The 24,022-nt window shown below is 47.7% G+C and overlaps 1 protein-coding gene across 5 annotated transcripts in view; it reads left to right on the forward strand.

Moving 5' to 3' along the window:
* Positions 1–1,919: 1,919 nt before the first annotated feature.
* Positions 1,920–24,022, forward strand: part of Rgs10 (regulator of G protein signaling 10) — a 34,978-nt gene continuing 12,875 nt past the window's right edge. For 2 of the 5 annotated variants that reach the window (XM_087185240.1, XM_004838828.4), the window contains exons 1-3: positions 1,920–2,078; positions 13,706–13,824; positions 15,167–15,253. In XM_087185240.1, the coding sequence (XP_087041366.1) occupies positions 2,030–2,078; positions 13,706–13,824; positions 15,167–15,253 (255 nt within the window). In that variant the 5' untranslated portion in view covers positions 1,920–2,029. Of the gene's footprint in view, positions 2,079–7,151; positions 7,299–13,705; positions 13,825–15,166; positions 15,254–24,022 lie in introns of those variants that run through there. The other 3 variants (XM_087185239.1, XM_087185238.1, XM_087185241.1) reach the window with 3 other exon arrangements.

The raw sequence follows: 24,022 nt of genomic DNA on the forward strand, positions 1-24,022 counted from the left end.
TCTTTAGATGCTTAAAACAGGTGTTTATGGCAACCTCATGAAGATGGTCTTTCAGTGTCCTGCAACAAGACATTAAGCTGTAACCATGGCTCTTTCTTTTTTTTAGTTCCAGGGATCGAACTTGGGACCTTGCGCTTGGGAGGCAGCCATTGGAACCACTGAGCTAAATCACCAGCCCTTGGCTCTTTCTTTTTGTGCTGATATGCTAACAAGACAGGAAAAGTGACTTGAAGCTGTTAAATTTTCCCTTTACTTAGCAAAGGCCTGGGATTCTAAGCTTTGAGGTACTCATAAGCATGTTGAAGGCCACACTAAGGTTGAGGACCCGGCAGGATGGATGGACAACGAAAATAGCACTTGGCTGGCTGTGCCGGGTTTCTGGCCCGCTGTGCCCATCACCTTCTTTCCTGGGGTTACTTGTGATTGGTCTCTGGGGACGTTTTCCGGGTGGGGGGTGTTGCACAAAGCTCGCTAATGTAAGATGCAGTGGTCTCATTTAGATTCAGAACTCTGCAGGGTTTTAAATCTTCTTTTTACAAAAAGCTCTGCCTATAGTTTAAGCATTATTTCAATGGATGGAAACCTATCCCCGGAGTCCACGGATAACACAAGGTCTTTGAAGCTAGCTTCTCAGCTAGGGTCTAGCCCTGCTCACCACTCCATGGTCTCTGAGTTGCAACTGAAAACCCCGGAAACCTTCAGGAGGCTGGAGAACCTCTGCTGCTAGCAGCCAGAGAGTGCTCTGAGCGAGGAAGAAGGATGGAAATAAGAAGCAACCACAAAGGACTGGAGCTAGAGTGAAACTGGACTGTGGGGTGGGCAGAGGGAGAGAGGAAAAACCAGCAGAACGAGAGGCTCAAAATAGAAGATATAAAAGAAAGTGCCAACTAGTGAAAATACTGCAAAAGAATGAGGGGGCGATTGGAAAAATAGCAATTAGTACAGCTAAAAATAAAGACCAATTTAGAGACAATGCTAGACACACAAGGAGAAAAGTAAAAATCGCCAGAAAGACAATTTCTTGGAAACCAAATGTTCAAGAAAATGTGGCTAATGACACCCTCCTTGGGCTGTTCTGTACAAGAAATGAGAAAACAGAGGAGCTTGGAGTGCGGCGCTGAGCAGGTGACTGGCAGGGGGACAGGAGAAAGGATCCGAGAGCCCTGCGGGGGAACCTCAGGGATTCTGGCCGCTGAGCGCAAAGACCACGCGTGAGGCTGCACCCGCAAGCGCTCCCAAAGTCAGAGATGGGCCCCCGGCAGGCGAGCTTACAAGGCAGAGCTGGTCCGCTCCGGTCCGCGCTTGAACCCCAGGGGTTCCTGCAGCTTTCCTCGAGGTCCGTTCCTGGATCCTCAAGGCTAAGGGCAGCAGGCGCCTGAGTTCTGGGGGCTGGGAAAAGGCGCCCACCCGTGGTGGCTCCGTTTGCTCCTGGTCCCGCGGCCCCGGCCCTGGTTACGCCCCACCCGCGCTCGCGGCGTGGAAAGGCCCAGCGCCCAGCAGGTCCTGGCGCGGCGGGCAGGTCCACGCGCGCGGGCAGCTTGGGTCCCGGTACGAGGAGGCACGGGCCGCGTACGGACTTCACAGTCGCGCGAGGCCTCGGTTTCGCGCTCTGTGATCGGGAGGTGACCACGGCCGCCAGAGTCGGCAAGCGCAGTGGGCGGTGGCGCTGAGCCAGTTTCTCCCGGCTGCGCTCAGGAGAGGGCGGGATCGGCACGGACGCAGGACTGAGAAAGCGGCGGCATGTCGGCCCGGCCGGCCGCGTGCTCCCTACCCCCGGCGCGGGCTTGGAGGGGTCATCTGGGGCCGCCCCGCCCCGGCTCTCCCTCGGGCCGGGACCTAGGGCCCCCACCGGAGCGGGCGGGCTGTGCGCACGGAGCGCGCCACGCGGCGCCTCTCGGAGAGGAGGGCGGCCGGCGGGCCCGCGCGCTGGGGCGGTGCTGAGCAGACTCCTCCTCCTCCTCCTCCTCCTCGCCTTCCTCCGGCTCAGCCGCGGGGCTGCGCCTCCTTCCTCCCCCGGGCGCCCACGGCGATGTTCAACCGTGCCGTGAGCCGGCTGAGCCGGAAGCGGCCGCCGTCAGGTAAGCGGCTTCCGAGCCCTGCGGGCGGCGGGTTGGGCTCCGGGAGAGACGCGAGGAGCCGCCCCGGCCGGCTGCCCGCTGGGCATCCTTCCCTCCCTGCTGCGCGGGCGCGGGCGCGGCTCGGCGGTGCCTCCCGGACTGGAGCCCAGGCCGCCCCGACACTTCTCCCTCCTGGTTTCGCGCCCGCGGTCCCAGCTGCGGCGGGAGCGCAGAGTTTCCAGAGACGCTCCGGGGAGGAAGTTTTGCTGAAAAGGGAACAACGACAGTTTTCTTTTTAGTGATGGTCTGGGAGAAAAAGGAGATCCAAGACACCCCCAAACTTTGGAGGTGGAGAGGGACCCAGAGTGCGAAAGCAGGACGCCGGGCTGGTTTCCTCCTCGGTGGAGGTCTGCGCCTCTGCTGCGGGCGTCGGTGGGAAGGATGCCTGCGCTCCCCAGGGCCACCGCTGGACCAGGTCATCCCCTGGGCAGCCGGCCCGGGAGCCGGGGCCTGCGGCTCTGCCTGGCGGAGAGGGAAAGTGGGGCCAAGTAGGTGGCCGATCGCTAGGACGGAGAAAATATCTGCGTGGTTCGTACCATCGAAGCTCTACATGGCAAAGGATTCACTCTGGACCAGTTTGAGCCACGGTTTGGGGCAACTTGAAAAGACAAAGAACCCCGGTGGATAGGAATCCCTTGATTCCGATCCTCTTACCCTTGTTCACAGTAGCAGCTAGGACACGCTGTGCACCTAACAGTGGGCCAGGGGGGGCCACATTCGCATCCGGGTTCTCTCTTCACCCTTAGAATAACTTTAGGCAAGTTGGCCCACATTCCACTCAGGTGACTGAGAACCAGACTCAGGTTTGTCTGACTCACGTTTAGGTTCACAGGCTTTCCAGTGTCGCCCACTCCAAGACTCACTTCTGCATAGTGCTGAGAGTCAGTACATGTTGGTTGGTTTCCTCTTTTCGCCCAGTATTATAATTATGTGTGGTTAAGAAATTGCAGCCAGGCTGTATAGGCTGTGCATCTTCTTTGTTTCAACTAAGGATCTGCAAAATGGGAATAATCATAGCTACCACTCTATTAATCATCTAATTGGAGCCTAACCTCTCCCCAACAAGTTATGCAAATCATCGCATTTAATATTGGGAACAACTCAAATAAGTCTAACTTTCTAAACTGATGGTAAAGATCTTACATTGTTGCCCAACACATGTTAAGTGCTCAGGTAATGGTCATGTAAACCTGTCCCTGCTGCATGTGGGGCAAGAGCTTCCCTTGCATTGTGGGTAGCCATTCCCTGTTGTCTGTATTGGCCCCTGGAATGGTGTCAGAGCCTGGACTCTGGAGTTAAACTCCGGGTTTGAACCCTGGTTCAACGACATTGAGCAAGTTTCTGGACCTGTCCGTCTGCAGTTTCAGTGATGTGCTGGAGCCGGCTCAGATTGGCTTGCCAGAGCCAGTTACTAAATATTCCGGAAATCTGGGAACTAAACCATGTGGTTGCTCAACCACAGGTAGCTTGAAATGAGCTATGGTGGGCTTTTTACATAATGGAAATCAGCAAATGCTCGAAATCAAGGCTTGACAGACGCCTCTGTGTCAGTTTCTCCATCTGTAAAGCGGGCTTAACTACTCTAAAACGTAGGAATCCCATAGTGTAATGTGTGGCATATAATAAATGTGGAATGGTTATTAGCATCTGTCTTTTATGTCTTTTCCTATTATAAGTAGAAGGATATTCATACACAGGTTGCTCACTGCTTTGACTCATATTTGATTTTCAGACTTCCAAATAGAACCATTGAATCACAAGAGACGCCCGACTTAGGGTGATTTTACATATGGCCAAATTGTACCCCAAAAAGACTGAGTGCAGATTTAGGAACATCAGTGGCATGTGCCTGTTTCAGAGCAACAGATTTTAAGCCCAATGCATTGGGTACTAGATGCCCAGATGCCATGGACGTTTTAGGTTTAAAGTCTGCCTCTCATGGGAAAAGACACAGCCTCCTGCCAGTTTCATCAGTGTCACCCAGTGGCAGGAGATGAAGGAGCCCAGAGAGAAAGAGAAATGAGGGCCCATCAGCAGAGGGACTGGGAAGCCACTGCCTGATCTGTACTGGACCCTGTACTGATTGAGGGATGGGATCATTTTAATTTCATTTTATTTTTTGTGGTCCTGGGGATGAAACTTAGAGCCATGCGGATGCTAGCCAAGCGCTTTACCAGTGAGCCATGTTCTCAGCTGAATTATTTCCCTTAAGGAAGTTCTCTAAATTGTATAAGCTTCAGACCACCCAAAAACTGAATCCACCCTTGGAAGCCCCCTGATTTGTTCCTAGATCTACGCCTGCCTCCCCAAGTACCTGCTGTGTTAAGACTTTTTTTGCTTTTCAGCAAAATCTCTTTGGAGATGATGTCTTTAAGCTGAGAGTTTTGAGTTCCTAACTTCCACTTCCGAGGTTTCAACTGGGATACTCTTAATCTCCCTAGGTTTCTCAAAGTATGTTCCACCATCCAGGTTGGGGTGAAGGAGGTTTGATAAAAGTCAGCTTCCCAGGGTGGGGATTTAGCTCAGTGGTTTTGCCACCTGCTGCTCAAGGGCACGGACCCAAGTTTGATCCCCGTACCAAAAAAAACCAAAACAAAACCAATCAGCTTCCCAGGGCTCACCCCAGACCCACCAATTCAGACAGGTGGGGGTGGCTGCATTTCAACCACTTGATTTTTATGTCCCTGAAAGGTGGGGGTCCCTCAAGGGATTCTGTTCACTTGCCCTGTCCCCCACAACACTTTACCTTGTTTGATGATAACTGGCATGTGCTCACCTGAAAAGCAATGTCAAAGCCACCCTCTGGCCCACAGCTGGACTGAGGTCTGGTAATGTCAGAGGAGTTCTCATTCTGCCTCCCAGGCCACCCAGGCCTGTTATACATTATTTCATTAAGCCCTTGGGAACAGTTTCGGATTTATTGCTGGGCTTAAGTTTTTATTTTTAAGATGACAGTCTACATAGCCATTTAATGTCTTTGTTTGAACAGCCCAGCATTGGACTGTCTTGGCAGCTGGGGAAATTTTCTCTGTAGAACCTCCCTGGCTGGGCCTGGGGACTTAGGGAGAGTGATGTTGAGCCTGGCCCCAGGCACAGATGCCAGGATGAGGGTGTCATTTTGTACAGGTGAGGTCCTCCCAGGAGTGGAATGAGTCTGTGGATCCCGCTCTGATTCCCAAACAAGAGGCTGGTAGGCGAGAGGCACTAATGGTGCATTATTGGCCACCAGTGATTTATATTTGATCTTCTGTCTCCTTTCCTCACTAGGAAGAAACTTGGACACCTAGGCAGGTTCCTAGGTGAATGAGCCACTTCCCCGAGTTGAGTCATCCTCTTGGCCCGCTGACACTGGCTCTGGGGACATGGTGTTTAAACAATACTAAATATACTCTCATGAGTTTCTTCTGCTTCCCCCAGATAGCTGTCCACAGTAGGCATCCCAGGATGGCTGCGGGGGCAGATGGGGCTCCGGCAGGCAACAGCAGCAGCCTCTTGATAAGAGCTGTCAGGAGATATTTGCTGGAGTGAAATAGTACCTTGCAGGCATAGAGGGACAAATTTTCCTTCCAAGCTGGTTCCCATCTCACAGGCCTGCCAAGTGCTCAGGCCAGCCTGGTGCTCAGAGACCCCTGGCATGGCCTGCCTTCTCTCCCAGTCCCATTCCCCCTGCTCCCCACTCTGCCCCGGGGGGCCAGACACCAGCAGCTCTGTGCCTTTTTTCCCCAGGGTGCCCTCTATCTGTCCCAAAGTCTGGTTCTCCCTGCTCCAGGCCCCACTGCCCCTTGGTTCTCTGCAGCTGAGTGTCCCCGAGGAGAGAACCAGCCACAAGTTCCTGCTGAGCTTTGGGGACCTCTGAGAGACAGACTTGTCCAGAGCCACCCACTCAGGAAGGGGCAGAGAACTAGCCTTGGACCCAAGTCCAGGGCCACCTGCAGACAGAATCCACTCAGTCACCTTGTTCAAGTACATTTAGAGAAGGAATATGGAGGGGACAGCTCGCTGTCTTCCTCCTTCCCATCTTGACTGTCCAGGTGTCGCCTTCCCAGTTCAGGGTAAGTTCTATGCCTAAAACTGCCCTGCCTTCATTTTTTATATCTATTACTCTGTTTTCTTCCCAGGCTCTACCTACAGCCACTCCACTGGGACAGACAGCGTCCCAGCACCTCCACTTTCTTGCTTGTTTCTTTGAAGCAGGCTATTCACCTTTCTGTGCCTCCATTTTCTCATCTATAAAGTGGGGCTACAATAGGACCAACTTCCAAGTAGTATTGTTGCCAAGCTTAGAGGGGTACAGTAAGCACTCAGTAAATATCTGTTTTTATTTGCTGTCATTTCCTTTCTGTGCTCTCTGACCCCTTGCTCAGTGACCAGCTTAACTCATTCCTCAGAAAATATTGATCACTATAAATTATATACCTGAGGCCAGACACTGGTCTGACCCTTAGGAAGACATATATCGGGCCAGGGATTTAGCTCAGTGGTTTCGCCGCCGGCTGCGCAAGCACAAGGACACGAGTTCGATTCCCGGTACCAAAAAAAAAAAAGGAAGACATGTACCCTAATCTTAAGAAATGTCTGGTCTGCCTAGCTGATATGGGAAAAAAAGTCAGTTCATTTTGAAAATATAATTTATTATTGTTATTTTCCTCTTCTGGAGATTGGAGCTAGGGCTTCACCCATGGAAGGCAAGTGCTGTACCACTGAACTACACCCCCAGCCCTAAAGTCACTTATGTTGACTTGAGGTGGGGGCAGGGAGAAGGAAGCAGAGTGGGAGGGTGAGGACACAGTGATGCTTAAAGGTCAGGCCCCAGAAGAAGTGCGGGGGCTTCTGGGAAATGAAGAAAATCAATGGCAGGGTCTTCATTTTCAGCCCAAGGATTGGGCCTCTGTGTCTTTTTTTTTCTTTTCTTCTGGGCTTCTGCCTAGAATGTGGGGATTCTTGGGAGGCTGCAAAGAACAGTTTGGCATTCTTATTTCCTTCCCCCTGGTAGATACTGGAAACTAGTGGCCATCTGTTGTTTAGTCCACTCAAAAGAGGATGTTGAGGCTTGTTTTTTCTTTGGACAAAGGATGCTCAGGAGCCCTGTAGCTCTTGTCTTTCCCCCACAAAACAACTCTGAGAAAGCAGCAGGGCTCTGGTCTGTGTGGACCTTCCTGGGTGGACCCCAGAGCATGGAAGGTAAGGAAAGCCCATCCCTTCCAAAGATGTTCTTGGTGTGCCCGTGGCTTGGGCATGGCCCAGGGAGGGCAGAGGCTGGAGGCAGTGTGCTGTGCACACTCGGAGGCACCCAGGTGACCGCTGAAGGCTGCTCTGTGCGCGGCTGACTTTCTGTGAGGCTTGGGTCCTCCTATGAGATTGCCATGATGCCCTTTCTGAACTGTGCCAACCCTCCCTGACCTGTTTTCCTGCTCCTGTCTTGCATGCTGGCTGTTAGTGTGATTATTTTCAAACTTTTTTTCACTTTTATTACTATTTTCTGCTAAACTCCAGTTCACTGAAATCTCTCCAGCCTCTGCCTTCCATGCTCACAAGGTAGTTCTCAGAAGCCAGATCCTGGAGTGATAAACACTTAAGTAATATTTAGATACAGTGTTTCCATGACCCAGTTTCTGTGGAGCCTTCAGCAGATCACCAGTTAAAACAAACTGGATTTGCTAATTCTAAATTGGGATGATTTTTTTTAATGTACTATGCTTGATGTGGTATAGATGATGTGAAGTTTTAAGTAAGTTTTGTGTGGTATGTAGTTTCCTTGAAACTTCATTGCAAAGCAGAGAGTGTATTTGGGGTGTGTGTTTCACCAAAGCATTTTGAAATTTAGGGTTAACATCCTTTCCTGGACTTGAATGTTTACATTGTTTTCTTTAATATGCTGTGTATTTGGGGGTACTTAGGTCCCCTGAGGATGTAAGTTACCTCTGCTGTTGAGAAAACTGGATATTGAGATCTTTCTACAATATGATTTGACTTGGGGAAATAGTCTATGCAGGCTCATTACATGGATCTTTCTCCAGATCAATAGCAGAAATCCAAGCTGCGGTCATTCACCTCTAAGTGTCGCAGATGCCTTCTGAGTGTGGATTTCTAGGGAATTAAATGTCTGGAGAAAGTCTTAGATATGACATCATAGCATCTATAAATAATGTGCTGCAAAGTAGGCTGCAGGCAACCAGCCCCAGCCATCTACATGGCAAAGCTGCACCTGTCTTTGAAAGAAAATGGCTTATACTGAAGCCAGAACCCTGATAGAACAGCATAAATATAAATAGAAAAGGTATGTATGTTGTGTTCCTGTGCTAGATCAATCATTCACTCAGTCTTGTGTGGACTTGGACCCAGTTTTCTCAGTCTTTTTGCCACCGTGTGATTGTTCTCAGTCTTTCTGAGGCTGTTGCAGTTTGGCCTCTCAGTGTGTAGATCAGCAGAAATAAATACATGAAAATGGCAGTGAGGCGTGTGGGAAGGAGCAGGTACCCTGGAGCCAGACTGCCTGGCTTTGGACCAGGGTTCCCCATTTCCTAGCTGGGTGACCCCTTCAAATTACTGTGCCTCCATTTTCTCATCTGTAAAGCAGGGATACTGTTAACCATGTGAGGGTGATTTGGGGAGAACTGAATGATTTTTTTTATTTTATCACATTTATTAAAGACAATTATAGCTTATAAAAATATTGCCTTGATATACACAAAAATTCCTGATAATGGTAATTAAAAACTATTCCTACCCCCCCCCCCATGTCCAATATTCAATCTAAATTGGTTTAATCTTGAAGTGTAATCCAGTAAGACTGAAGACCAAATACTTCAGATCCTAGACAAGATAATAAAATACTCTTAAGCCTTCAGGGTCCTTGGACTGATTGACATCAATAAGAGAACCAATTTTTGATGTTGTGAAAGAAATGTGTTCATCTCCAATGACGATTTCAAGCTCCTGCCGGCCTACTTGGTCAGGAGCATGCCGAGCACAGTGGTACATGCCTGTCACCCTAGCTCTCCGGAGGGAGTCTGAGGCAGGAGGATCGCCATGAGTCCCAGGCCAACCTGGGCTACATAGTGAGTTGAAGCCAACCTGAACTACACACTGAGACCCTGTCTCAAAACAAAACAAAGAAGAACAAAAAAATTTGATGATCTAAAATGTTTTAAAGAGCCCAGGAACTAAACAAGCAAACAAACAAACAACAGCAACAGAAACTTTTGTTCATTCCAAAAATACTTTTCAGTTCAACTAAAATACAATAAAAGATAAATGGAGTAGAACAGAATTGAAACAGATTCCACCACAAACAGCTCCTCGCTATAGTGGTCTTCAAGCTGATAGAAAAGCATTCCAAACCTCTTTTCTCATGTAATTCATCTAAAGTGGAAACTTTTATTAATGAAGAAGGATAAAAGACTATTGAAGCTTTGTGGATCAGAAACTGGACAGCTGTGAAATCTTGGTGTTTTTTATTCGTTAGGTTCAGAGGTGAACCTACTTGCTATTGAGAAGGGTTATTTGTTTTTCCTGTACATCCCTGGGCCAGCTGCAGCATTTAAAGTGAGCTGAAATGGTTCAGGAATCCCTTACTTGGCATGCATCGGAAAATAGCAGTCTTCTGAGCAGGAGACCCTGAGTCACAGCATCGTCTGGGGTCTGGGTGACCTCTACAGCACTGCCAGATGGAGTGGACTGGAGGTTGGGGGTAATGACTTGGAAAAGGAGGTGCTTTTTTGGTTGGGATATGGTTTGAAATGGTTTAAGTGTGTTCCCCAAATCCCATGTGCCAACATTTAATCCCCATTATGAGGTATTAAGAGGATGGAGACTTATTTGACTATGGTGTTTAGGAGATGATTAGGACTAGATGAGATTATCAGGGTGGACCCCACATGACTGAATCCTGGTGGCTTTCTGACAAGAGGAACAGAGACTACAGGATACATACGCCTGTCCTTCCTGTCTCTTGCTGTGTGATGCCCTGTGCCCCCTCAGGACTCTGCCAAGCAAAAAGCTATCAACCAGATAGATGCAGCGCTTTCACCTTTCACCTTGCGCCTCTAGAAACATGAGACAAAACAAACCTCTTTATAAAGTAGCGTGCCTTAGGTATTTCATTATGGTAACGAAGACCAGACTAAATACAGATGCAGTTGAGGCAGGAGGATCACTGCAAGTTCGAGGCCAGCTTGAAGTATATAGTGAGTTCTAGAGAAGCCGGAACCACATAGCAAGACCCTGTCTCAAAAGTAAATAAATAAGTGCCTGCAACTGCATAAAGTGAATTGTGACTGTAAATGCTGGTCCACCAAGATCTGCCTGTCTATACTGATATAGGTCAAGAAGGATTTTTAAAAAGGCAAGGAGAGGGCATAACCAATAGCCTAATCAAACTGGAAAGTCAATTTGAAAGTCTAGGAAAAATTCAAACTAATGTTTCTGGGGAAAGGGGAAACCCATGATAGATAACAGGTAGAAGAACCCTAGAGGCACCCGTGGGGCAGCAGGTGGGCAAAAATCAAGGACTTTCCCCTTATCCAGAGCGCCAAAGCCAGAAAAGCAGTGTGTTGTTACTGAGAGTAGCTTCATATTGCTGTGCTTTCTAAGTCATGCCTAAAAATTCCATGTTCTTCTGTAATTTCCTTACATTTGATGCAAGGGAGATGGGAGCCCAGGAGAGAACTGTGAAGGATCCATGCATTTTCTCGAGCCCTGGGGCACTACAAAAGTGGTTCTGGTGGGGACAGTTCCCTTACTGATGCTCATTCCATCCGGTGATTCCTTAGCTGGGTCATTTTCCCCTCTAGGCTTTGTTTCCCAGTCTATAACTAAGGGGGTGAGACTAGATTTATGAGTTATGAGCTATGAAACTTCTTGTTCAAATGCAAACTGACACAGGCACCTAACTGCAGAAATGATTAGAGAATGAAATGAAGGGAGGGGTAGTCAGCAGCTGTCTTCACTGTTGTTGCTCTCTTGGCTAAGTGGGAATCGAATCCACCCTGTGCATTTCCTTGTAAGACAGCATGGCAGCAAAATCCCTGATGATATGGTTTATTATTGAAAAGAATGCCAAGAGTTTTTGAATCCCTGCAGACCAAGGGTGAAAACTTATGGCCAGAATCATTTTACAGCGGTGAGAGCACCGTGCACCTCTGTGTTTATTTACTGGGGAAGTGAAATCACCTGTCAAACTGTGTTCCCCAGGCAAAGGGCAGAAGAATAAGTTAGCGGGATGCTTGGCAGAGAAAACCCTGCTACAGAAATTTCTTGTAATGATCATCTTTTAATCTGATATTTGGAAAGAAAGTCTGTGTCCATCCCAGCTGGCCATCCCAGCATTGACAGAGCAAGCAGGAACTAATTGAATCTCCAAGCTGGAGAGTCACTTTACAAAATCATCAAGTCCATTTGGTGGTGTGGTTGAGTAAGCTTGCTTCTCCATTAGAGGAATGGATTTGTCCCAAGTAATGGATTTGTCTCATGTACCCCCACAGCAATGGGTATCGAACCACAGGCTCCTCTGGCTTTCTAGCTTTGTTTTACTTTATTTAGCCTAAGTTGCTGGGAGGTGGAGTCTTTATGGATTAAGAGTTTAATGGCTATGCTTTCCATCCCAGTAAGACACCAGAGATCATAGAAGCTGTTATTATAAGTCCAGTGTGTTCTGATAGGAATTTTCTCCAGAAACATTTTTAGCTAGCTGGCCCCCTAGCTATTTGCAGCAATTAATATTTATGAGACATTTTTCATTAATCCTTTAAAAGTTATTTACTTTGCTGATTTCTTAACTAAAAGTTTATTTTCTCCTAATTCAAACTTTTCTTTATAGAAACCTGTCTCTAGCTTTGAAAAGAACATGTCAATGGAGAAAAACCATTAGCTATAAAAACAGTTCATTTGATAGTCATTATTTCAGGGAAGTCGAGACAGAACTAACATTTGTTGAGCGTCTACCGTGATCCAAGTATGCTGCTGGCTCTCTTATGTGCTGCCTCCCGACTCCCAGCCCTAACCAATTGATGTGTAATAATTGCCTCTTTCTTTCTCTTTCTCTCTCTCTCCCTCCCTCCCTTCTTTTCTTCCTCCCTCCCCAGCCCTGGGGATTGGACCTAGGGCCTTTACACGGAGCTATATCCCAGCCAGTCCCCCTCTCCCCCCGCACCTTTTTTCTTTTGGAGACAGTCTCAATAAATTGTCCAGGCTGGCCTTGAACTTGCAATCCTCCTGCCTCTGCTTCCTGAGTACCCGGGAGTACAGGTGTACACTACCTCACTTGGCCTGTGTGGCATTTTAGCACATTTATATGATGTGTAATGATCAGATCAGATCAGGGTAGTTAGTATATCACCTCAGACATGCACCTCGCGCACGTGCGCGTGTGCGTGTGTGTGTGTGTGTGTGTGTGTGTGTTTGGGGAACATTCCAGATCTTTGGTCACATCCCAGTGGTTGTTTTTCCTTGGCTCTAGGTCTGGGTCAGATCTGTACAATGAGGCATATTTGTGTTGTCACCTCCTCCTTCAGCCAACTGGCCAAAGTGCTTTGTTGGGAGATCCTGGTCCCCTTCCCTTCAGTTAAGGGGCTGGTAAGTGGCTGTGGTCAGGGAGTGAAAGGTGTGTGCACTGAGCTAGCTATGGCCCATTCCCCCAATGTGCCAGGATGTAAGGGGGTTGGAAACTCAGGCCTCCAGGCAAATGATACTAAATTCAGTATTTGAAAAGAGCAGTGTTAACACAGAAACATCCATGATGAACCCAATAGCAAAGGCTTAAAGTCTGGACAGATAACAGTGGGGACACCAACCCACATTGGAGGCAGAGATGAAAGGGGAAATCAGGAATGATGACCCTGTCTTTGTTTAAAATTTGGTATTTTAGTGCTCGCTTCAGCAGCCCATATTCTAAAATTTGGTATTTTGGCTGGGCATGGTGGTGCATGCCTGTAATGGGAGGTGGAGGAGGGAGGATCATGAGTTCAAGACCAGCTATGCTATATCCAGAGACCCTGTCTCAAAAAACAAAAAATTTAATTTTGTTCATTTTTTAATTTTGATTTTTAAAAAATATTGCATGAAGGTATTTATCTTGATGCCCGAATAGTTAGGCAACTGTTGATTTTGTGCCCTCACCCTAGTCCTGCACCATACTTTTTATGTGCCAGCTATAGATTATACAGGATGAGGACCTGTGGGAGTTCCCAGGTTTGGTGGGAGTCAGTCCCATAAACAGTGGCAGCGCAGGGCAATCATTACAAGGCAGTGCAGAAGGGGCAGGGGTGCAGAAGGGGCAGGGGCAGGAGTTGCTTTTGCATTCCACGGGCAGAGGGTTGGACTGAGACTTACGGGCTGCCTGCCAGTCGGACAGCGGACATGGTGGGAGAAGGATGTGTCCAGAAGTGCAAACCCCTCACTCCTCTGAGCCTCAGTTTTCCTGTCTGCACAGCGGAGGGAAAGGGCCTCCCTGTTATGGTGAGTGCACTGGGTAATACAGCCTGGCATGCTGGCGATGTCATATTCAGATTAACATATATTGTTATTTATATATATATATTTACATTGTATGCAGATGACAGTATTCTGGCCCCGACGCTTTTGTTTTGCAGACATCCATGACAGTGATGGTAGTTCCAGCAGCAGCCACCAGAGCCTCAAGAGCACAGCCAAGTGGGCAGCCTCCCTAGAGAATCTGCTGGAGGACCCAGAAGGCGTAAAGAGATTTAGGGTTTGTCTCTTTCATTGTTAATCCGGATGGATGCAATCATCCGGAAGTTTAGATGAGGTTAAGGGAAAACAGGCCAATCTTTAACACTCTCTGCCCCAGCTTGAGAGTAAGAACTCATCTGCTGGACCACTTGGCAGTGCTCTTACAGAAAGCCCTGAACTCTCACCAAGGGGGTGATGGTGCCGTCTGTCCCTGGTTTTCATGTAGTTGGGAAGCAAGGGGTGTAGGACTATGGGGAATGAGTACGAAAACCAGTGGTGGAGTCTACACAGAATTTCCAGTTCAGCCCAGTGTGGTAGCTCACAACTGTAATCCCAGCACTGTAGGAGGCTGAGACAGGAGGATTGCAAGTTCCAGCCCAGCCTGGGCAATTTAATGACTTGACAAGACCCTGGCTCAAAAAACAAAACAAAACAAACTGGAGGGCTGTGGGTGTAGCTCAGTGTGAAGGCCCTGAGTTCAGTCCCCAATACACACGCGCACACACACACACACACACACACACACACACACACACACACACAAAGAAATTCCAACTCTGTGTGTCTGGGACGTGAAGGTTTGTTCTCTCCTGTGTCAGATAATGTCCAGGTGCATCATCACCAGGGAGAAAGGCTGGAAGTAGCCGGTAGAGTGAAGTTGGGAAAGGGAACCTCAAGAAGAGGGCTGACAGACGAGGAAGTGTCAGTGCCACCTAGAAGTAGTATTTTTGGCCCGCAGAACCCCCAGATGCCAGGTGGAGGACCACATGCAAATTCCCAGCATGGGCCCCAGCAGTCACTGTCTTTAAGTGTTGGTGCTTCCGCCGGGGAGGGAGGCTGTGCCAGGCTCCTAGTTCTGGACACCAGGCCAGAGGGAGTGCAGTCTAGACATCCGGAGGTGTCTACACAGCAGAGCCCAACACCCCACCAGCTGCCAAAAGAAAATATACCTTTTAGTCTTCATCACGGCCTTTTAGACATGCTTAATATGTTTTCTTTTCTTTTGCTAAAAAATATGAGCCTGGTTTTGGAGGAATGTACTTTGTTTAAACAGTGTCTAGAAGGAACTAATACATCTTCTGCTTTAATTTACTTTTTGGTAATTTATTGTCAGCTTAGAAATGGGAGTAGATTCCTGCTTCATTTTGCCTTTCCTTACGATGTTAATGCCATTAAGGTCAAATGTGTCTGAAATTCTACCTTTCACATTAAACATGCTTTTTGTTCTTCAGGGTGGAGTTTTCAAAGGGAAATTGAACCAGGCTTATCTGCTGAATTTTGCCAAATCAGTTCTTAGAGGAAAGTCCATTATTTAAAAAAATATATAGAAACTATATGATTTTTTTTCTTTGTATCTATAGGAATTTTTAAAAAAGGAATTCAGTGAAGAAAATGTCCTGTTTTGGCTAGCGTGTGAAGACTTTAAGAAAATGCAAGATAAGAAGCAGGTATTTCTTCTACTTTGCAATTGCTTTCTTGTTCATTTTTTTTCTTCTCCTTATCCAGTTATAAGTGCCTGGCCCATAGGTTTTGAAAGTGCCTAAAGAAATCTGATTTATATTAGATTTGGAGGAAGATTTCAAATCAAGTATTTTATGTTGATCAGATATAAGCAATTTTTAAAAAAGGGAATGAGGCTGGGTGAGATATTAGCAATTTAAAAAAAGGGGGAATGAGGCCAGGTGAGGTAGTGCATGCCTGTAATCCCAGCACTCAGGAGGTTGAGGCAGGAGGATTGCTGTGAGTTCAAGGTCAGCCTGGGCTGGGTTCAAGGCCAGTCTGAACTAAATAATGAGACACTGTCTCAAAAAAAAAAAAGTAAATGAACCCACTTTTTTTTTTGGTACCGGGGATTGAACTCAGACCTTGGGCTTTTGAGCCAGGTGCCGGAACCACTGAGCTAAATCCCCAGCCTGAACCCACTTTTAAATGGAGCTGTTCAAATGAGTCAATGTTTAAAGTAAAATAATGATTAAAATCATTAAGAGTTTGTCATTGTGTGAACATTTTTTCTTCATGAATAGATCATGAGGATGTTTGACCTGCTGGCAGTTTTGGACATAGTAAAATGATAAGCAGATGTGTAGTGATAAAAACACAGTGTTCATCAGATGGATCGTCAGTTATTCAGAATTTTTTTATAAAGCAGGCAACTAACACGGCAAGTTTCTGACTGTTCTCCTGGCAGATGTGTGTTATTGGAGGGACCCTGTAATTCCCCCGTGCCAGCCGCATTTTTTGCCATTGAAGTTTGGCTGTAAGGGTGATGGGAGGGATTCTGGAGGAGGCCTGTGGATCAGGAGGGTTTATGAGGCTTGTGCTGGTGTATAGTGTTTCTAAAAGACCACTCAGTCATCTGAAAGGGCGAGACTGCAGGAAGTGGTGGGGCTGGAGCCAACGGAGGACAGTCTGTCCTGCCTCCAGGGCCTGTACTGTTTGTTTAGGGTCTGTGGGAGGCAGGGCTTCCCTTGTTCTGCACCCCCTACCCCAAGCCTGCTCATTCATGGAGCGCTCTGGGTCTTGGCTTCTCCACTCTTGTCCCTGGTTCCCTCTGCAGGGCCTTCCTTCCCAAGTGTCTTTTCCCATTTTCAGCCCAATGCTGCTTGGTATTTTTTTTTAGCTGGACATGTGGGTTTTTATGTGAAACTATCCAAGTTTTAAATGTTGGAACTCATTTTTAAAAAATCGTAAACCTTGCCTGCCAAACTACATCTCCACGGGCAGATATGCCTTCTGGGATGCCAGGTTCTGAGACTGTCTCCAAAAGCTGGAATCCACCCGGCCAGCAGCCATTCTTACAGACCTCAGCTTGGCAAGTGCACCTCAGTGGTTTATTCAAGGGCTCTTCCAGGCTCAGATACTTTTCCCAAGTGGCAGCAGTGTGGCCTTCCCTCTCTGCCTTCCTCTCTGGAGGTTGCAAGGGTGGATTCTAAGATGGACTGCCTTTGGCTTGTGTTTCCCAGGCTGGCCTTGGAAACCCTGACTAGGTATAACCCTTGGCTTTTGCTTCCTGCTGGCATCTTCTTCCTTCTAGGTGATTTTGGCCAGAGCATCATGGGTAGTGAAGGGTCTGGGGGTGGGGTAGTTAGAAATAGGGTGGGGAGGGCCTGCTTGGGAAAGGTAGGATTTGGGGCTGAGGTCCTCCAGGGCAGGAGTGTGTGGTTTTCCTTTGTCCCCAGCACCCAGGACAGAGCACAGAGACCACCATGGGTACTTGTTAGACTGTGACTGATGTGACCAGCCTCACTTTAAGAGCCTACCTGAGATTTAGGAGGCCAAGCAGATGTCTGTCTATTGATCTGCCTTGTTCTTTGAGTTTTAGGGGTGGGAAGGGCCCACAGGTAGCCAGCCCAGCCCTGTAGCGTAGATAGGGAAGCTCAGGTTCCCTATACCACAGCGCAGCTGGATTTGAACCAGCACTCTGAGGTCACCCCAGTGTCCCTCTGCATACCTGCTATGCGTGTAGCAGTTCAGTTGAAGTCACCAAGCCTCTAGGGAGCGGCAGGCATCATGAAAGCCCTGGAGATATCTCAGGGATGAGCCAGATGAGCTTCTTTGGAGAACAAGCTTTTATGAGTGTGATGAATGTAGAAATGGGAAGCGCAGAGCCATGGGAGCTCAGGCAGCGGGCAGCCAGAAAGGGGCCCTGGGGGATGTGACTTATAGACTAAGACCTGAAGTGGGGCCGGGGTGAGGAATAGTGTTCTGGACATGTGGGAAGACCAGCCAGGGGAGAAGAGGTGATAGAAGGGGTTCTGTTTGTGGGGGAGGCCACTGTGATATCCATGAGGCTGGGAGCAGATGTGGCCACATCAGGAACCTGAATGCCATGGCAAGGAAGGAACCTTCTGCCGAGGCCTTGGGAAGCCCCTGTAGGACTGATCACGTGTGAGGCAAGTACAGTATGGTGTTGGTGGAACCGCCCACCCGTGTCCTGCAGAGTCCCCATCCCCGTCACCCACCGTAGGGCTTCTGGAAGGTTTGTACCCAGAACATGAAGGTGATTGCTTCAATACAGAGAATCCGGCCTTCACCCGACAGCTGCCTGAGAATGCGACTGGTCCTGGGGAAGGCAGAGGTGTGGATGACACTGGGTGTCCAGGTTCAGTCTGGGTGGTCGTATTGAGCCTCATGACTGTTCCTGTTTGTGGGACTCAGGGGTGTGGCCCAAGAGGGTGTGGCCTGAGAGGTGGAGCAGCAGCTCAGCCAAGGCCAGCCCGGCTTTGCACCTGGATGCAGACCCAGGTCTGTGACCCAGCCTCACAGTCTCTTTGGGCCCTGCAGCATGGGAAGTAAAGCCTGGTCCTCGGGTTGCGTTACTGATTTTCAGAAGTGGAGGTGGCCATGGGTACTGGAGAAGTCGCCCTAACTGAACTGTGCAATCAAACTCACCCCATCTGGCCTCTCGGGGAGTCAGTGGAGGCCTTTATCTTCTCTGCAGTCCACCAGGCTACTGCAGGGCGATGCAAATCTCTCTTTGGCCTCTCCTGTTAAAGAGAACTTGTCAGTTGTTTGTTTTTCGTTCTGTGCTGGAATTATCCAGTACTCATCAACTTCTAGTATCTTGTATAATTTACTTATTTGTCTTTTTTCTTTATTAGCACATATTGGGTATACAGATGAATGGATTTCATTTTGGAAGATTCCCCCCAGCCCACCCTCACCTCCCCAATCCCTCCTCAATTCCACGTGTTTTTTGGGGGGTTCATAGTGTATATTTTAATCATTTTCATGTTCGCTATTACCCACCCCCGTATCCTACCCCTTTTTCCCTTTCTCTTGTCTAACTAATAGTCTTTCTTGCCATCTTATTAAGGTTCCACATATTCAGGAAAACATGCAAAATTTGTCTTGTGAATCTGGCTTATTTCTCTCAACATGATGATATCCAGATCCCTCCATTTTTTTCCACAAATGACAAAATTTTGTTCTTTTTCTTTTTTTTCTTTTTTTTTTAGACAGGGTCTCTCTAGGTAGCCCAGGCTAGCCTCAAACTCATGGTGATCCTCCTGCCTCAGCCTCCCAAGTGCTGTGATTTCAGGCACGTGCTACCATGCCTGGCCAAAATTTTGTTCTTTTATATGACTGAATAATAGTCCACTGTGTATATATACCGTATTTTCTTTATCCATTCATTTGTTGATGGGCACCTAGGCTAGTTCCATATCTTGGCTGTTCTAAATCATGCCACAGTAAACATGGGTATGTTCCATGTGTCCCTATAGTATGGTGACTTCAGTTTTTTGAGAAACCTCCATACTGATTCCCATAGTGGCTGTGCTGCTTTGCCTTCTTATCCTGCGTTCTTTCTTTTCTCTGTCATGGGAGCCATCCCTGTCTGCCTTCTTCCCCATGGCATCTGAATGCCTGGAACCAGGCCTTTCCCTTCTTCCTTCACCCTTGCTGGCAGTCTCTGCATCAGCCTTGGATGTGAGCGATGAATGCACATTCCCTCCTGCCAGGGCTTTGATTCTTAGAAGTGCCCAACGGTGGAACACCACTGAGTCCTCGCTGATGTCCCGCATCTGTGCTTTGCCTCCTGACAGGCAGGAAAGCCATTCCTGTAGACCGGGAGGGTCCCGGCACGCAGTGTGTATTGTGGAGATGCTGAGGACAGGAGCCTGGGCGGGTGACCTCCTATTCCTCCTTCCTTGGGGTCCCTGGGCTTATTGTTCCTTCTAGATGTTCCTATTCAGCAAACCAACTCTAAAGCAATTTTCTCTTTTGCAGTTTCTTTATGGTTTTAAAAAAAATTTAAGTGCCTCTTCTCCATAAATTAATATCTGTAGCTTTTAAACCAAACCAGCATCTATGTTGTATAGAAGACCACAGAAAAAGCTTCAAGTAGGTATTCATTCTTGGCCAGCCCTGCATTCAGCCGTCAGTCGCCACATGTGTATCTGGCTTGGTTACTACGTGGCAGGGACTGAAATGGATATGGCAGCAGGTACAGCTTTGCAAAAACCAAGAGGGCACACGGAAGTGGCGGGTCAGGCAGTCTTCTTGCTCAGCATGTGCAAGCTCCTGAATTCAATCCAGCACTGGGGAAAAATAGTACTGATATATTTCTCTTTCTTCTTTTGGGTTTTTTTTTTGTACTTTTATTAGTACATCTTTGCAGTACATATTTTTCTTTCTTCTTAAAACCCATTTTTTACAGTCAAGAAATGGAGCCCAGCACTGTTTGTTTTGTGGTACTGGGGATGGCACCTGGGGATGCTGTACCACTGAGCTACATCCAGCCCTTTTCATTTTTTAAATTTTGAGACAGAGTCTCACTAAGTTGCCCAGGTGGGACTTGAATTTGTGATCCTCCTGCGTCAGCCTCCCTCAGTTCTGGGATTACAGGCGTGTGCCACAGTCCCTAACAAGAACAATATTTTTGGTCTCAAAGGCTCTTTAAAATATGACATTTGTAAAAATGACTTTTGCCTCTTCCAATGACTTGGATTCTCCTTCTCAAGTGAGGAAAGAAAAATTGAAGGAAATTATCTAAGAGCAGCCCCAGCAACAAGAGTGGCTGATCCTCATTTATGCTTATTTTGTCCCAGGTATTGTTCTTAGTGCTTTAACATGGATTATTCTATTTAATCCTCAACAAACCTACAAACAAAGATATTAATATTGTCATGCCCACCTGATGGGTGAGAAACTTGAAACCCACTGAGGGGGAGGTTAAAACAAGCGTGTGCAGGCACCAGGGATTTAGCTCAGTGGTTCTGCCGCCTGCCTAGCAAGCACGAGGTCCCAAGTTCAATCCCCAGTACAAACAACAACAACAACAACAACAAAAAACTAGACTGTATCATTTATAAACAACAGAAATTTATTAGGGCCGGGGATTTAGATCAGTGGTTTCACCGCCTGCTGTGCATGCGCAAGGACCCGAGTTCAATCCCCGGCACCAAAAAACCCCAAATAACAAACAAAAAAACAAGCGTGTGCAGAAGCAGGGTTTGAGCCCTGTGCTGTCTTGCCTGCCAGCATGCAGCCCCTTTTACTTCCTGGTCTTTAATGGCCTATTTCTTTTCCTTTCTTTTTTCAGCAATACTGGGAATTGAACCGCAGCCCTTTGCACTGAGCTACATTCTCAGCCCTTTAAATTTTTTTTTTTTTTTTTACTTTGAGACTGAATCTCACTGAGTTTCTAAGTTGCCTAGAATGGGCTTGAAGTTGCCGTTCTCCTGCATCAGCCTCCTGGTGTGCTGGAGTTACAGGCACGGCTTTGGAGGAGATGGGTCCATTCATTGTGTGGGTACTTTTTGGAACCATGTGATCTGGAAATTTATAGTCCTGGGAGATGTTCTTATATTATTATTATTATTATTTTTTGGTACCAGGGATCGAACTCGGGACCTTGTGCTTTCCAAGGCAGGTGGCGGAACCACTGAGCTAAATCTCTGGCCCTTGTTATTATTATTATTATTTTAGTTGTTTTTTTAAAAAAACTTTTTTCCTTCCATTCTGTGTGGTCTCCTCTCCTCCCTCTCCTCCTCTACCTCCTTTTTCCTTTTTTTGAGACGAGTGTCTTACTACTTTGCTCATGGTGGCCTCAAACTCCTGTACTCAAGAGGTCCTCCTGCCTCAGCCTCTTGAGTACCTGGAATTACAGATGCAGACCATTCTTCCTGGCTTGAGTCTCTGTCAATGATAGCCCCCTAACCCTGAGGTCTTAATTTTATTTTATTTTTTCTCTCCTATCTTTTCATCTCTTTGGCTTTTTGTTCCTACTTTTATTTTGGAGATTTTAACTTTATCTTTAAATCTTTCTGTTGAACTTCCTCTGGTTTAATTTTGTTTTCTCTACACAAGGGCCCTCCAGTCTCTTGGTGGGGCACAACCTGGTGTGTTGAGAAACTACTCACCTAGGCCAGGGAAGTTTGCTGGGGTCTGAATTTGTTTTTGTTTTTTTTTTGGTACCAGGGATCGAATTTAGGTCCTTGTGTTTGCAGGGTAGGTGGCTGAACCACTGAGCTAAATCCCTGGCTTGAATTTGGAACTTCATGGAATCCAGTTCAGCAGCTCATCCCTGCCCTCCACTTACCTCTATTTTGGAGCCTCTCTCAGTCAGTTCCTTCCTTATTTCCCTCTTTGCCTCCCTCCTTTTCTCCTCCCCACCTTCTATAATTTTGTGGGGTTTTTGGTGCGGGGAATCGAACCTTGGCACTTTCGAGGCAGGTGCAGTGCCACTGAGCTAATTTTGCTTTTGTGGTGCTGGGGATTGAACCTAGGACCTTCACAAACTAATCTATATCCCCAGGCCTTTTTGTTTTTTATTTTTTTATTTTTTTGGTACTGGAGATCGAACTCGGGTCCTTGCACTTTCGAGACAGGAGGCGGAGCCACTGAGCTAAATCCCCGGCCCCCCAGGCCTTTTTTTTTTTTTCCTTGAATTCTTTTATTGGTACATTTTAGGTATACAGTTCATTTACATTTATCATTGGGTGCTTGTACCTGTACATGATGTATTTTGGTTCTTATTTTTCCCCCATTACCTGTTCTCCCTTCACCCCCTCCACCCTTCCCTATTTACTTAGACTTTGTTTCCATTTTCTTCTTTTCTCATAATTTTTCCTTTCCCTTCTTCCTTTTCCCCTTCCCCTCCCACTTCCTCTGCCCCTTTGGACCTTTTCTTCCTATTTCAAATTATCAGTTATTCATTATTAATCCTTTTAATCCTTATTTACACTTTCAGTTTCTCACACTAGAGAAACTTCGGTATTTACACGTGTGTCCTATTTATTTCACTTAAGAGTATCACCTCAATATGCATCCATTTAGCTATAAATGTCTCTAATTTCTCATTTTTTATGGCTGAGTAGTGCTCCATTTTATAAAAAACTCACATTTTCTTTATCCAGTCTCCAGTTGATGAGCACTTGGTCTGTTTCCAAGTTTTAGCTATTACAAACTGTCCCGCTACGAACATGGGTGCACATATATCTCTGTGGTATGATTCTTTTAATTCTTTTGGGAAGATTCCCAGCAGGGGAATAGCTGGGTCAAATGGGACCTCTAGTCCTAGTTCTTTGAGGTATCTCCATACTGACTTCCACAGTGGCTGCACCAGTCTGCACTCCCACCAGGCCTTTTTATGTTTTATTTTGAGACAGAGTCTCACTAAGTTGCCCAGACTGGCCTCAAACTTGTGATCCTCCTGCCTCAACTTCCTCAGTTGCTGTGATTACAGGTGTGTGCCATCACACTGGCCAGACATTTCTTAAGAAAAGAAAACTCCAGTCTGCTGGGGAGAGGGAGCAAGGAGATGCTGACCTGGCTGCTCAGGGTTAGGGGTGAGGGTGGAGGACTAACAACTTCCTGCTCTTGCCCCTCTGTGCCTGGCACCCGGGAGACCCTGTGGTATGAGCTCCTGCCCGTCTTGGATGTGTCTTGCTGCCCCTCCCCAGCCTCGAAGGTGTCTGGGTTTGTTCTTGCCCTCTGTTCATCCCTCTTCCTCCAACAGCCTTCCATTTCCTGAGCCAGTTCTCAGAAATTTTCTTGTACCATTTATTTGCTGTTTTCTTTGCCTCCTGCTCTTCCTGAAACGGATATGCAGTTAGGGGCTTGGTCCTGAAGTGCTCTGGGTGCTCTCTCCTGTGGCCACCTCTGGCGAGGGACAGGGCAGAGGGGAACTGGCTGGTCTGGTCAGAGGTGTATTTGGGAGTCGAGTGAGCAGAGCCTGCGGTGGCAGACAGGATGTGGCTACACAGGTGTCAGAGGGGCTGTAGTTTCCAGCAGGCAGCAGGCTCAAGAGTTCAGGAGGGAACTCTCTCTCTGAAAAACCCGAGGAGCCTGTGGGACGTCCGTGCCCACATCGCTGGAGATGAGGTGGCACAGAGGTCAGGAGCGTGGGGTTGTGATGGGGTGAGGTCTTGGCAGAGCAGAGACTCGGTAGCACTCAGTCACAGGCAGGACTCTGGGAGCCCTGGGATTGAGGGAGCGAGCAGAGGACCCTGGGAGCAGGGACAGGAGCCCTGCCTTCTCTCGGAGTGCTGTCACGGCTGGCCAAAGCACTGCCAGCTGGAGGGAAGGCCCAGGCGGGGACCGTCCAGCGCCTTCAGGGTGAGCTGGAGGCTGGGCATGTCCTGGCTCCTCAGGGTTCTGCTCCAGGTGAGGTGGGGCCTGTGAGGGCCCAAGAAGAGAAGCATGTGTGCTTCCAGGTCGCAGACCTGGAATAGAATAGATCCCCCTCACAGACGCCTGTTCTGTTCCTGTCC

The sequence above is a fragment of the Heterocephalus glaber genome, unplaced genomic scaffold, assembly GCF_053883595.1.
Source record: "Heterocephalus glaber isolate CG9 unplaced genomic scaffold, H.glaber_assembly_v1.0 deba00001497, whole genome shotgun sequence".
NCBI classification, from domain to species: domain Eukaryota; kingdom Metazoa; phylum Chordata; class Mammalia; order Rodentia; family Bathyergidae; genus Heterocephalus; species Heterocephalus glaber.